Raw genomic sequence first — 15,775 nt, 5'->3', positions numbered from 1 at the left:
AAAAAAATAAAGATCCACATGGGGGCTCCCTTTGAACCTCTTGTGATTTGCTCCCTACTCCATCTTCTTTATGGTTGAAATAACCTTAGCAAGGTGAGTGGGTAAACTGAGAGCCCTGGTTTCAGAACCTTCTTACATGGTTTTCCATAAGGTTAAAGTTTATCTATGCCCTCACCCAAAATTCTTGACAAAGGTGGTTTCTAATTTCCACGTGACCCAAGCAATTTATTTGCCAATGTTCTTCCAAAAGCCTTATGCATACAGATAAGCAGAGGCTTCATTTGTTGTATGTGAGGAGGGTATTGGCCTTCTATTTGAACCACATCAGACTATTTTGATCCTCAGTGCAGTTATTTGCCACAATTGCAGACACAGTGAGGGGCAAACCAGTTTTCACTCAGAGGATTTCCTTCTAGATTTGCTCTTGCATTCGGTTTTGCTACCAATTAGCTAATGTCATGCCGCTCGCAACAGTATTGGCGCATTTGACTAGAACACAAGCATCAGCAGCTTCCTGATCAAAAGTTCTCCTATTCATGCCATTTGTAAGGCAGCAACCTGATAATCACTTCACAATTTTGCTGCCTATTATACCATTTCCCAACAGTTCAGGAATTATGCCACTTTTTGACAGATTGTTCTTCAATCACTGTTCAGGTGGACTCAGAGCCCACCTCCATATTAATCTGCTACAGTGGAATGGACATGTGCAATCACTTGAACAAGAAAAAACAGTTACCTACCTTTCTGTAACTGTTGTTCTTTGAGATTTGTTGCATGTGTCAATTCCATGACCCTCCCTCCTTCCCTTCTCTATTGCAGTCTATCTGGCAAGAAGGAACTGAGAGGGGTAAAGGGTGCTTCTGCCCTTTTAAATTGGCATGCAGTAATGTGTGGCAATAGAGGGCACTCAAGCTGCCCTGATGGTACTGCTGAGAGAAAGAGTTCTTAAACTGCACAAGGTGTGCATGCATCTACAGTGGAATGGACATGTACAACACATCTCGAAGATCAACAGTTACAGAAAGAAAGGTAACCATTTTTAAAGTGCCTAGGCTCCCTATACAATGAATGGGGAGAGATGGGTGCCTTAGAATGCAGTCTGCAAAAGCCAGCCTATTAGGTGGGGAGCTGCCTAAAGTAGCCAGTGGGAGATGCCCAGGAGAGGGCTGTATCCTAAACCCTGCTGCCCTCACAGAGATAGGTGCCTCCCTCAGCCTGAATTTGGGCACCTATCTCTGCAGTGGTCCTGCAGTGCTGGAATCCACAAGAATCCAGTATCAGAGTGTTTTAGGAACAATGCAGGAGAAATCAACTGCCCTAAGATGGGAAAACTACACAACAAATATGCATTCCCTCCATATTCTCCATTTTAGGGACAGAATTGGGTACACTTCATTTGTTCCCCATTCTCAGACCCCACTTGTCTCATGATGACTTTTCTCTTTATCTTAATTTGCTGACATTCCCTTTCTCCTGTGTACATGCCCAGAGGCAGAAACTTAGGTGCTGAGGGAACTTTTAACCTGAAAACGTATGCACTGCATGAGTTTAGGCACCTACAAGTTTCAGCAGGAGTTTTGTGGAGTGCAGTGGTGCCTAAGTCGTGGGTTTAGGTGTTCAAGTCCTTTGTGGATCGTGACCCCGTCTAGCTTGAGTAGGATGTTCTTATTTGTGATCTGCTTTTTCATTCTGTTCCTGCTCCTCTCTAGTCTATTAAACTGAATTTAGCATTCTTTGTTAGAGAGAACCTTTGTGTAATCCAAATGAAATAGCACTTTCTCCTCCAGTGTAGTTTCTGCTGCCTCAAGCTGAGTTGTTTCAATGTGACTGATCAGCACCTCAGACAAATTAAATGGGAACAGTAACAAGCAAGGAAATGCAGATGGACATGAGGAAGTGACAGTAGGCAAGGGGGAAGTGACAGTAGGCAAGGGGAAAGAGACAGGTAAGTATAAGATAACTATAGTGGGGAGATAAAAACTGCACATAGGAGAGAAGCATTTTACCATCGCTATAGTGCCTCCTTTTGCTTACAGACAAGATTCTAGTATCTTCATATTTTAGAAACAGTGCAGGAGAAATCAACTGCTCCCCTAAGATGGGAAAACTACAAAACAAATATGCATTCCCTTCATTTTAGGGACAAAATTGGGTACAACTTACCCCTATTACCCATTCACAGCCCCCACTGGTCTCATAATGACTTATCTTCATTTGTTGATCTTCTCTTTCCCGTTGTTCCTCATTTTTCCTCCCTGCTATTGCTCTCTGAGTGGGTCCTATAGCTTGCTGCAAAAGGAGCATAGAAATTTGTAGATAGGCAGTCCAGTTGCTTAAGGGGAATTGCCCACCAGGCTGTGGTCCCCACTTCAGTGGCTCAGCATCAGCCCCAGCTATGAGGAGCTATATGAAGCAAGACAGATTGGAGCATGGCAGCTATCTCTGCCACTACAACTCTTTTATTTACCCCTTCCTCTGATGCTTCTAATTCCCTCTCTGCTCCTGCCTTATGCTCATTCACTCTTAAATTCTCTAGGCAAATTAGAAACCTGGAATCAGAATTTAGAAGCTTTGGGGGGGAAATCTGGCCACCAGCACTGCAGGCCAGGTGGTACTGGCAGCTTCCACTCCATTTTAAAACACAGCATCTGGTACAGCCCTGAAATACCAGAGTTACCTCTGTTCCCCTAAAAACCAACCCAGGGTCACACTTGTATTAGTTTTATTACGATGCCGCTGTTGGGTCAGATAGAAAAGAGATGGAGCTTATTCATACACGCGCACATTCACCGCATTCATACCCTCATGCACCCACACACTTACACAGGCGGAGAGTTACCAGAGACAGCATGGAGACCGAGAAGCCGAAGCGGGGAGATCTGGTGTGTCCGCCGGCGGTCACGAATCCAGGCTGCTGAGCAGGTCAAGGAGCGGCAGCTGCTTGTGTGCATGGCTGTTTCCTTTTTCTGAAACCGGGCAGCTCCTGTCACGTACACTGAGTTTCCCTTCTGTGTCCGTCACCGAGAAGCATTCCCAGGCCAATTCCTTTCATGCATACCAGGTTCTTCTTCTCTTTACAGCACTTCGTGATTGCCTTCTCAGGGCAGATTATATAAGACACACCTGTCTCCGGGCTCCTTTCTCCTTGCAGCTCCTCTCTACCCAGTCCCACATACGCTCCCTCATTCACACTCTCTCTGAGGGATGGGATATTACAAAGCTTGGAAGTTCATACAAGTGGTAACTTTAAAAGGTTACAGAGCTTGCAAAGGTTACAAAACTTAAAAGGCTATGCTAACAATAACTGAAGTTACAAAATCTGCAAAAAGGTTGCAGAACTTAATCATACAAGTTACAGATCTTACAATTGCATTTGAGCGGAGGATTTACATAACAACCAGTGCTGTAGCTGAGAAATATTAATACATTGATGGAGTTACTCTAGTTTTCCATCAATGTAATGGCCCAACATGTCCAAAGGGGAAGTTTTTGCAGTAAAATGCCTCTAAATTGTGTATACTTTTCAAAAATGTTTAGCATTTGGTTAAATATTATTCCCCACAAAACCATGAACAATTAATATTCACTTGATAAATGTGATCTTTGGGGACCACCACAGCATTTGCCATGTGGTATGCAAGTGAGAACAATGATTAGGGGGGAGGGATAGCTCAGTGGTTTGAGCATTGGCCTGCTAAACCCAGGGTTGTGAGTTCAATCCTTGAGGGGGCCACTTGGGGATCTGGGGCAAAATCAGTTGGTCCTGCTAGTGAAGGCAGGGGGCTGGACTCGATGACCTTTCAAGGTCCCTTCCAGTTCTAGGAGATGGGATGTCTCCATTAATTAATTAATTAATTTATTAACTGGCAGTATTCAAAGATAGTTATCTTGCACTGCATTTCATAGAGGAATACTTTTTCTATGCAGAAGGTTACGAGTGAGGAAAGGCGAAGCTTGATGAGGAGGTTTTTCACTGTGATAGCTTTAGATCAACCTGAGTGAGCAATTTGTAAAACAAAAATCTCCCATGGCATTGGGGCATCAGGCTTCTTTAGAACTGCCAAGATAAACCACCTGCAGTTCAAGCACTCCAGTGTATACTAAATAGCAGGCACTAAAGAAACATAATTGTGCTAAAATTAAAATAAGTTATGACAACTAGACTATTGCACCAAATTTGGTAGTTGTTACTGTGTTAGAAACCATTGAACAAATCATGCTAAAAAAGTACCAGAATCTGTAGCAGCAAGAACAAAAAGTACAACACAAACACTTGTTAAGAAATCACATATGGACAGTGCAAATCTGTGGAAGTGTAGGACGACATTTTAGATTAACTACAGTCTCCAGTGGCATCAACTTACTGTGCATACAGAACTAGGATTTTGTGTGTCTGGCCATGTATTTTTTATCATGACCCTGCTGGATGGTGGAGATACAATATTCTTCATCTTTCAGTTCTTGTTGCTATTACAGTCTAATTTCTAAGTGTCACTGAATGGTGGGCCATCTAAGAGGCTCTCCAGGATTGCTGAGGATATGTATTCAGACCAGAGACGTTTAGAGACTTTAAAATGCACTTTTAATGATAAATAACAAGAATAAGGACCATATATTTAGCTGGTGTAAATTATTGTGGTTCCACTGAAGTCAATGGAGCTACCCTGATTTACCCTGGCTGAAGATTCAAATCAGAATGTGTGTACTTGTATTTGATGCAGCAAATGGAGTCAGCAAATAACATTCACTATGAATCTGCATTAAAACTTTTATTGGCTAGGAGAGAGAAGTTCTTCCTGAAAGTACAAAGACAATTTTGACATTAGTTTACATTCAATTTAAAATTTTAAAATATATAATATTCAAATGATTAATCAGTATTTTTGCTAGCTGAGTACATTACTGCTAATGACATCATTATTTTAGGTGAACATTCTGTAGAGTAGTAATTCCCAAACTGAGTCCTGACCCACCAGTGGATCACAGGAAGGGACTAGATAGGTTGCCTGTCACTGCCCCCCATCAGTTCCTGCCCCATGCGTGCCCGAGAAGCTCTCCCCTGTGTCCTCTGACTTCTAAGAGGCCAGGGCAGCAGGCCGCAGCGTGGGGAATGGGACCTGGCTCCAGTGGCTGACAGTTGAAGCCGAAAACATCACAGAGGTCTGGTAAAGTCAGGGAGCCCATGCCTACCATGACCTCCATGATTAAATGGTATCCTTAATCATCAGGAACTCTGGTTCAAAGTGGTTCATAAAGCTCACAGTGCACTACAAGAAGGGAAAATTTAGCTGACACATGGACCTCTGCCCCTTATGAGTACTTCCATGGGTCTTCAATGTGCACCCAGAGCAGACCGGCCTTCGGTTTTTAGCCTGTTAAACTGCGTCTAGCTGGCCAGCATCCCCTGTCTCGTAGCCCCCTCCACTCACTCACTGGCGTGGAGAGGTGAAAGGCTGTAGGGCTGAACAGCTGTTACCAAGGGCAGTGAGATGCTCCGCCTCGGTGTTTGCGCTGCTGCCGCCAGCAGGGATCGGTGCCCTGCATTGTGCAGCTTCTTCCAGGGGCTCTGGGCAGCGCCTCTGGAGACACGTGAGGCCGGTGTGCAAGGAGGCGGCTGCTGGGGTGCTCCCCCGGGCAGCTCCCCCGCTCCCGCCCGGCTGGTGAGTTCCTGACCCACCTTCCCCAGGGCGGGCTCTCACTGAAGGGCCACGGGAGGCCGGGACAGAGAGACGGGACAACGCTTCCCTTGCCTGGGGCCGCACTTGCTGTTTACAGTTGCTGTAGCTACCGCCGCAGCTCAACGGCTCCAGGCTGCTGCAGGGCTTGGCAGCTCCCCAGCAGGGCGAGGGGCTCTCGCTCCCCGCGGGGCCCCGGCACTGCAGAGAGTGGGACAGGCACAAGGTCAAGGTCCTGGCTGTATAATGCAGCGTCCTCCAGAGAGAGGGACTGCTGATCGCCCGTTTTACGACACTAGGTAGTAGCAGGTGGAGGCTGCTCGGAAAGAGCCACTGCTGAGGTTACAGCGCAGTGGGCCTGCAAGCTTGGAAACTCCCTCCTGGGCAGCAGGAGACGCGTCAGGCTTTAGGACTCAAGGGAAAGGCTGTTGCAGCCAGGGTCCAGGTAAGGAAGCCAGTGGCTGGGGGAGAGAGCTGCTGCTCCCGGGAGGCTTTCTGGGGTAGGCAGGCGGGGAGGGGCTGTTGCGCAACGCGGAGAGCCCAGCACCGGCGGGGGAGGAGCTGCAGACGCTGTCAGTAAAAGCTCAGAGCCAGCTGTGTACTGGGGGGAGGGGGCAGACACGGCACTGGGGGCTAGAGCCAGCCGGCCGGCAGCTGTGTGCTGGGGAGGTGAGGTGGGGGAGAGGCACTGTGGATGATGCCCAGAGCAGGTGTAAGCGCTGCAGCGTGTCGAGGGAGCCCGACGCCCCACTGCTAAGAGCCCTGCCTGCCCAGGGGAAGCTCTGCAGCCGTTTTGCTGAGCCCAGGCCTCCGTGAGGAGGGGAGAAGTTGGCGTGAGTCTCATACAGCAGCTCGCCCTCGGTCTTTACTCAGTGCCCTGGGGTGAGTCAGGTGTCTCCAGTGGATATTAACCCTGGCAGAAATCAGGGGTGCACATGACCCCATCTCCCCCCCCCCCCCCAAGCATTGCTTCTGCACGCTCTGAACACGAGGATAGGAGAAAAGTCTAAGTGCGCTGAATGGGGAGTTCTATTCATTTCGGGACGGGGGTCATGCCCCACCAGGAGGCTCCCACCTAAATTCCCGTGGGATGCATGCAACCTGCTGGGATCACCCCTTCTCATTAGCATCAAGAGATCTGTGGGTGATGCGGCATGAGCCTGGGCTGCAGGGAAATCCTTCCTTGCTGCCACTTACAGAAAGGGGTTTGCTCCATTTCAAAACATACAGAAGAATGGGCCCATATCCATCAGTAAGGGATTACAAGATCGGGCTCCAGGACTGGAAATAATTTTTGTAAATGAATGTTTGCTCTCAGATTAATTTACAGCAGTGAGTTCTATCAACTCTGCATTGGAGCTCTCAGGAAGACAGCCTGGGTGGTGATGGACAATTTAATTAGGCTGTCTGGTCAGACATTCCTTTGCTGAAATAAACATATTAATTCCTATAAAATCAGCAGACCATTGACGCAAACATACTGCACAACAGGAGTTCAATGAAATAAATTAAAAAATCAATGTACAGAAAACAATTGCTAATTTTAAATCCATAAAAGCAGTTAAGGAAGCATCTGCTACAATATATAGCCCTGAACCTGCAATCAAGTCCATGTAGTTGGCTCTTTGCATGTACAGAGTCCCATTTACTTCAGTAGGTGTCCACCCACACAGCACTAATTGTAGGATTGGGCATAAATGCTCCCCACCTCTCCAATCCCTAATTTTCATATCAAAGCATAACTAGCCTACAGTGAAATGATGTATCAGGAACTTTCAATTAGTTTACATAAGTAGCTATTTTCTGAAGATGTATATATCCCAGCAATCCTAGGAGAGAGGCAAGAAAAAAAAATTTTGACTGCAAAGATTTTGTTTTTATCTCACAAGGGGAAAAAAAGCAATGTATTACCCTACATTTTAATGAAAATTGTTTTTACTGGAACTGGAAATCAAGGAACTGATTTAAAATTCTGATTACAGTTCTAATCTGTTATTTTAATTATTTAAAAAATAGGTAAAGAAATTTGTTACCAAGTTCACAAGACTTCAGGTGTATCTGAACACAGAGGGACTTGTACACACATGGGTATGTCATCTTTTTACTCCACTGGTATCAAAGCAGAATTGTATTATTATTTTTGAGAGTCACCCCCGAAGAGCTAGGCGAGGGGGTTGTAGTCTGAGCCTGACCAGTAGCCGTCCATCACCCCAAGAGGAGGAAGCCGGATGCGAGTGGTGCTAGGTGACTGCAGGGCCTATTTCTGTTCTTTTGTTCGGTCATGCCTCTGAGCAGAGTTCCTCTGGGTAGTATCCAGTAACTCCTTAAATGCCTTTGAGGAGCAGTGGGTGCTATCGGGGGTTCTTTGCTGAGTGTCCCCTTCCGGTTACTTGATTTTCACCTATGATCTTCACTCCCATCCCTGGGTTTTACATTTGTTGTCCCTCACTGTTACTTGTGGCCTAGGTTTGCTGGCCCCCTCTCCCTCAACTGAGGGGAAGGGCCTTTAGCTCTGAGCAGTAAGGCCGCCATGTCCCAGAACCACATTAAGTACACACCTTCCCACTTCTGCAACAAGTGAAGCAGTGTTCTACAGACAAGAGTCTCCTCCACTGCACAACACTGATTCACCTCCAGAGCACCATCTAGCTTGTGTACTGAATGAAACAGGGTCCTGTGGGAAAAATAGTATGTGATGATCACTTGGATGGATAAAGGCTGTATTATAACACATACACACAAGGGGAACAAATTAAGATTGCACAAGCAACCTGGCATTTACTAATTTTTGCAACCTAATAATGTTTTTTCACATTGGTTTTTTGGGGGGTATAATTTCTTAGTTTTTTAGAAAAGCAAACTGAAAAAAACATAAATTCCTAATCGGGCATTATATTGACCGCCCCATAGGTCATCAGCAGCACTGGAACCTTGAGATCCACCACACAGACCTCTGTCACTTGAGTTAGTGGAGTAACTGGTAGAAGTAGTATGTTGTCATCCTCTAGGTAGAGCCGCACTAGAGGAGAGTGGATCGCTTTGCTGGTGTGTTTCAAGATATTGGCAGGCAACAGACGAATGGTGAGACTCAGGAATCTTCAGTTCCATTCCAAGCTCTGTAAGGGTGTGTTCTGTAGTGGGCACAGATTCTTCTGTCCATTTCCGCCCACGCTTGACCCCTTCTATCTCAAGCCCTCCACCCTATACCTGCCTCAGTCCTGTCTCTTCCCCACCCTGGCTCTTTGTCCTATTTCCAGTCTCTGCTTCTCAGACTGCTTATCCTATTCTTAGTATCCTTGCTAGAAAGTCCTAGTCTTACCTCTCAGGACTATCTGTTCCAATATCCCCTTTCAGTCCCAGTCTCTCAGCAGGTACTTTTCCTAGTTTTGCCCAGCCATAGCCATTCCCAGTCCCACTACCACCACCCTGGTTCCTTGTCTCCAGTCTCCTTGCTCAGCCAGTCCCAGGTTCCTCTCTATGCCCCAATCTGCCTCTCTTCCCCTGGTTTCCTGTCATCCTCTCCACTTCTCCTGTGTCCTATCCCCATTGGGTCCCAGCATCCCTCCCCGGGCTTTTCATCCACTCTGTATCCCTGCCTTCCCCAGCTTCTTGTCCCACTCTACTCCTCTCAGCAGCGGTGGCTCCAGGCACCAGCTCTCCAAGTGTGTGCCTGGGGCAGCAAGCCGCGGGGGGCGCTCTGCTGGTCCCTGCAAGGGTGGCAGTCAGGTGGCCTTCGGCGGCTTGCCTGCGGGAGGTCCACCAGTCCCGCAGATTCGGTGGCAATTCGGCGGCGGGTACACCGAAGCCGCGGGACCGGCAGACCTCCCGCAGGCATGCCACCGAATCCGTGGGATAGGGGACCTCCCACAGGCATGCCGCCGAAGGCAGCCTGCCTGTCGTGCTTGGAGCGGCAAAAAAGCTAGAGCTGCCCCTGCCTCTCAGCCTCCTCCTCCAAATTCCAGTCTCTGGCTCTTGTCCACAATGTGCTCAAGTACCCGTCTGGGCTGCCTGGGTGCCAGCAGGGGGGTTATTGGGAGCATAGGAGAGACAGGCTTTTTGCTCTCAGTTCTGGTGCCCAGCCGCACACTAGTGCCTGTATCCCTAGTATGGAGGGAGCATGCTCATTCTGTGGGGATGGTGCATGTGTAGTCTGGTCTAATATAAGAACTGTGAGGGGCTGGAGCATGCTCAGTTGCCCTGTGAGAATGGTGCATGCACGGTCTGGTCAGCACTAGGAGCTGTGAGGGGGTAGAGCATGCTCATTGCTCACAGATGTGTTGGAGATTTTAACTTCTAAATCTAAGAAGTCTCTACTGAGCATGTGCAAACTGAGAGTTTTCAAAGGTTTATAACTTGGCCAAATTTGGGTGGATTTTCACAGGAATAGCAAAAGATGCATCTCTGAAACAAAGGCCACCCACCTTCCAAAAATTACAAGCCCCCACTTCAAAGCATGGACAAGCCAACGCTTTTCAAAGAAAAGGTTGTCAGAAATGTTTTAACATGGGCAAAACAACAGATTATTTCCTAACCTCATTCTTGGAAATGACTGAACTGTTTTGGCTGAACATTTCCAAAAAAATTCAACTAGAAGCAGACATCCAGCATGGGACATTTCAACCCAAAGATTTCCAGTTTGGCAACATTATAAGAACCTGTTTTCAGTTGCTTATAATAGAAATGTCAGGCTAATTTAGTAACCGGTGGTGCTACCAGCCACACCTATAATATCATTCCTCAAACAATGCTTTTTTATTTGAGAGAAAGGAGAAGAGCAGAATATTTCACCAGGCACATTTAATTTACCAGGGGAGCACCTAGATAGTACTGTGATGGGTATTACAGAAAACCCCCACGTTGACAGACATCTATCTTATTGGTCTTGGATTTCTGAAGAGGCAAATGTGAGTTGCTACTTAAGCTTCTTAATTAAGTGCCTGCTGATAGTGGATATCTCCTCCAGTCAGCATGTTTGTAGCTGAGGGTTTTGTAGTTGATGGCTGCAGTTGTGCTGTTGTAGCACTTCAGTGTAGACACTATCTCAGCAGCCAGGAGGGGTTCTCCCATTGCTGTAATTAATCCACCTCCTCAAGAATTTCTCCGTCAACCTAGCATTGTCTACACCAGGGTTTAGATCCGCTTAACTACGTTGCTCAGGGGGATAGATTTTTCACATCCCTGAGCAAGGTGGCTGGATCAATCTAACTTTTAGTATATACCAGCCCTGAATATCTTCAGTCCAGTTCACCCCCGTCTTATAACTAGACTTGGAAGGATTAGATTTTTATTGGGTAAATGTCAGTAAACATCGATTTCACAGTACACACACATACTGTTGAAAAAATATTTCCATTGACAATAATCGAAAATACAGATGGGCAAAATAAGAAAAAGGCTGCTTGAGAACTTATTAGGGTTTGATGTAAAGGTATTTACTTTGTATATCTAAACATGTGATGTTGACAGTTTGTGTTTAACCATTATAAAGTGTAACTTTTTGAATCTCAACATCTACTTCATTAATAATTATTGTCTGACCTTCCCGTACCCTCTGACCCCTCCATAACTTCCCACAACAATGAAAATTTAAATAGATAAAAATAAGCTTAAAGCCCATAATTTTGTGCATCTGTGACTATTTAAATTGATAAAAATATAATAAAATATTTAACAATAAAAGTCAATATTATTGGTCAAAATTATTTTAAAAAAAATCAAATTCTACCAAGCCTACTTATAACTGATACTCTTGTCCTCACTCCGACTTTGGCGTCCAGATCCGGAGGGAGGCAAGTGGTACTAATTATAATAAGTGGATCTGGAAACACTGGATCAGCGATCATGAATTCTCCCAACACTGAGGATCTCAGGAGAGGAAGAAAAGAGAAGGTCAAGGCTCTTCCATTTCTAACCAGTGACAGCCAATAGAATTGGCTGGGGCCTTGAGTGAGATTAATATATGGCATTCAAGGAATTAAGCTTATGCTATGCATGATCAAATCTGGCAGACTGGAAGCAACAGCATGTAATGTCATGTCCAAAGTGCCTGAAAATATTCATTGTGCTTCATTCTCAGCAGCCCAAATCACTAATCACATCAGAGTGATGGATTGTTTGGTGTTTGGCACGTACAATAATTTTATTACTACAGCTCCATGCTTGTCAACTGCACTAGCTCACAAGGAAAGCTTAAAGGAGGCCAGGAGGGGATATTAAAAGAAAACCCTTACGATAAAACCACACTCCAAGTAAAAGTAGTACAAAGTAATCTACAAAATGTACCTTCTCTAGGGCTCATAACTAATAGAAATATTAATTCCTGGAACAGGATTCTAATGTATAAAGTTTGTTAGTGCTAGTCTTTTAACATACAATATGTAGGTTTAGTAGTTCAATGCTGAATATTATATTCTTGCAACATTATAAGAACCTGTTTTAAGTCTACTCTGCTTAAAAATTAAGATAAAATATTATTTACTATGCTAATGTTTTCACTTTCATGTCTGCCAGATAATTTTAATGATCGGGTTTTACTTCTGTCTTGGTTTTCTTTTTCTTCTGTCTCTTCATTCTGCATTCTGTTGTGTTGGCTTTTGGATTCTTAGCCCGATATTCACTATACATACCTTTTAACCAACATAACCTTTTAACTTGATTTTTCAAGGACTCTGGTAACTGAAGTTGCCTCCCCTGGGGTGCGACTGACTCCCAGAAACATAAATTGGAATTATGTGTGTGCCCTCAGAGGAGGATGGACTCCTTGGTGCTGACAGACTCTGCACAAGCCACCCTGCCATGCTGTATTTAAATAGAAATTGCCAGTCATGCAGTGCAAATGCTTGTCCTGTAGGCACCAAGATGAGATCACCAAACTCACGTTTACTTCTGGACTTATCCAGGATTGGAACCCAGCTCTCTGAAGATGAAAGACTAGTGCTAGCCCTGGCAACAGCAAACCCTGTACACTATCTGTGATACACCCTGTACATTCACATAACATACTGATATATGAAATGTTATGGGTACTCTGATGTACTAAAATTTTTGAGTTTCTATTGTAATTTAGCAACAGAGAGTCCTGTGGCACCTTTAAGACTAACAGATGTATTGGAGCATAAGCTTTCATGGGTGCATGCCCACTTCGTCAGACGCATGGGTGCCACAGGACCCTCTGTTGCTTTTTACAGATCCAGACTAACATGGCTACCCCTCTGATACTATAGTAATTTAAATTTTTGTATTCCAGACACCTTCTGAAACTGGAAGCCTGCATTTCAAACAAGGAAGAAGGTGTTAAACTTTGACTAATTAATATCTTAGTTTAATTTTTTTCAAATTGTTCATTATTCCCACCTCTCATTTCCCAGGACATCTTGTCTTCTCACTGTCTTCTCCTCTAGCCTGCAAGCACTTAGACCTAACTTTACTCAAATCACATGTCCCATTGAACTCAATGCAGCTACTCACATGAATAAAATTACACATCTAATGCAAACAACAGTGAGATACCAATTGCAAGCTGTTAGAAGCAGAGACCGTATTTTAGGTATTGTACCAGCACCAAGCACATCTCAGTGCTTAACTAATAATAATAATAACTGATCAAGATAAAATGGGTCTGTACATCTTTTTCAAACCACTTAAATTAAAGTCAGGAGAAAAAGTCATTAATTATCCCAGAGCTTAATCTATTGGAGAGCCTATATTGCATTTCATAGAAGGCAGGAAACTGCCTGTGAATCTAATTAAAATATACCTGGAAGACCCCACTAAGTTCAACTGATGAAATACTTTTAAAAATCAACTATGTAGAAAATGGAGCAGCCAGCCATTCTCTCAGAGAGGAGGACTGAGAGGTTAAGAAAGTTTAAAACAGGGAAATGTGCTTTTTTTTGTCCCACAGCTTTCAGATGCCCTAATCTTCTTAATCACATGAATCAAAGAGAATGGGCTGTAAGTCATGAGTGTATTTTCCCCTTCCTTTTATAACTAAACTTTCTTCTGAGTAACCTAAACCTGTCAATTTTTCAGTAGTGCATTTTTTGCATAATCATCTTCTGTTCTCTATGTTTCTTCTGTGGTGTTTGGCCACTAAGCAGATTTTTCTGATCCTAAAGGCTTACGGTGAAGCTAAGGGACTAATCAGCTCACTTCTGAAGGATGTTTTTGGTGTTGAAAAGTATATTTTTTGCAATATACCTTTATATCTGCTTCCCATCTGTGTGACACTTTAGAACTTAATAGTGAGTAGTTGGCAGGCAGGACACTCCAAGTGGTAGAAATGTGGGATTTTGTTTTTGTTTTATTGCGTGTTTCCTGACTGCATAATATTATATTTTGACAGTTATTATGGATGGAAGAGCCTTTGCCTTCAGCCTGAAAAAAAGCTCTGGGATTTAAAAAAAAATGGAGGCAGTCAGTAGGATCCACTCGGGCCATCGCTTTAGCACTGCATGTTTATTTTCAACTGCATTCACTGTATGTCCATAGGTTGGATTTCAGAAAGCGGGATATGGAAGCAGATACTCTCAAAGATGAAGACCATATGGCTGAGTGGACTGCCAATGATCCAGCAAGACTGGTGCCATCTCCTAGCAAAATCACTGAGAAGGCCATGTGCTTTTTGCCCCCGGGCCAGATAAACAGCACAAATGGCTCATTCAATGAGCAGTTTACACCTTTCTGCTACTCTGCTGACAGCAGTATGATGGGCAGTAATGGCAGCTCATCAGATAACAGGTTCCATGGCCAAGCTTTTCAGGATGCAAAACAACTCAATTATTTGGCCAGCTCTGCTCTTTTTCCTCATTTGTTGGCATCCAGCATAACTCAGACTGGAATTGTCCAGGGCAGTAAAAGTAGTGACTTGGAAACACTCAGTCCTGTTGCTGCTGCTCCTGCTCCTCAGATAAGTCAGGAACCCGCATGCTACAGAAACATGGAACAGGTGGGTTTGCTTTAAGCATTCGTTGCATTTCAATGGAGTATGATCACGCCCGGTTTTTGAAGACTGCACAAATAACATCTAATGCATTGTCCTAAGAAGGAACAAGTCTGCTAATTTTTGTGTCTGCAACGGAGAGGCTTTAGTGGCAATGCCAGGATGTGGAGTGTGACCCTGTGTCTGATTATGCTGTTTTAAAGCCATCAAGGCAATAAAATGCTGCTTTGTTATGATACTTTGTAGTAGCAAATTCCTTTTTCCAAGAACAAATCAGTTTGTTCACCCCTTGTTCCTGTCATTTTGATGTTTATTCCTCTCCACTTCCCTCCTTTAGGAAGAATTCCAGACTTTGGTAGCACAATATCATGTATGTGACAATGATATGGAAAACCAAAGTTGGGCGTTTTGTTTTTTTCAGTGATCACTATTCTCTGTCTTCTTCCTATGCCTTTTTTCTTTTCTCAACTTTTGTGTCTTTTTCCTCTGTTTTTCTCCGACACCTCCTTCTCTTCCCTTTTGACTGTCCCTTTTCTCTTTTTTCTTCTTTTAGGGGCAGACAGACAGCTGGACAAGAGTAGCTCTGCACTGTTTCCTGCACCAAAGCAGCCTGCTGCACTGGGTTTCTAACTACCAAATAAAACTGCACTATGGACACCCCCTATAATAGGCAACTGCTTATCTGAAATGTAGGGTACGTCTACACTGGGAATCTTCAGCACTTTCCCCACCATTGTGCAGCGCAACTAGAGATAGCAATGACAGAAGCAGTGGTGCTGACGAGGCACAGACTTTATTTTACTACTGCCACACCTGGGAAATGCCTGGTAATAGACCAATGTTGGGAAAAGTGCTATTGTGAACAAGGCCCTACTTGAAGACTATGTCTAGCAGGAAAATGGAGTTTGCTGGGGCTTAGTTATTTAAGGTTAGGTTGCCGTGTAGATGGTCTGCAACATTTTCTGTGAGGTGTAAACTTATCTTCAGTTTATTGTCAGGCAGTTAAAATCTGGCATAGGGTCCTGGAGATCCTAGATTTTCCTGTAGGCCCTTGCCTCTGACTTTCTGAAATGCTTTTGCTAGAGACTCCTACAGAGAAAGAACATGTTTGAGTGGCTTCTGTGTATGGTGCTTCCCCAGAGAGGCCAGAAGGGGC

At 44.6% G+C, this 15,775-nt stretch overlaps 1 protein-coding gene across 3 annotated transcripts in view; it reads left to right on the top strand.

Annotated features, from left to right (window-relative positions):
• The first annotated feature begins 5,542 nt into the window (after positions 1 to 5,542).
• LOC117874762 (centromere protein J-like) overlaps positions 5,543 to 15,775 on the top strand; it is a 67,151-nt gene continuing 56,918 nt past the window's right edge. The window contains exons 1-3 of one of the 3 annotated variants that reach the window (XM_034765223.1): positions 5,543 to 6,123; positions 7,695 to 7,766; positions 14,169 to 14,625. In XM_034765223.1, the coding sequence (XP_034621114.1) occupies positions 14,191 to 14,625 (435 nt within the window). In that variant the 5' untranslated portion in view covers positions 5,543 to 6,123; positions 7,695 to 7,766; positions 14,169 to 14,190. Of the gene's footprint in view, positions 6,124 to 7,694; positions 7,767 to 14,168; positions 14,626 to 15,113; positions 15,447 to 15,775 lie in introns of those variants that run through there. The other 2 variants (XM_034765224.1, XM_034765225.1) reach the window with 2 other exon arrangements.

Source organism: Trachemys scripta, chromosome 3 (genome assembly GCF_013100865.1).
Source record: "Trachemys scripta elegans isolate TJP31775 chromosome 3, CAS_Tse_1.0, whole genome shotgun sequence".
NCBI classification, from domain to species: domain Eukaryota; kingdom Metazoa; phylum Chordata; order Testudines; family Emydidae; genus Trachemys; species Trachemys scripta.
This window is presented reverse-complemented; position numbering and strand designations above follow the sequence as displayed.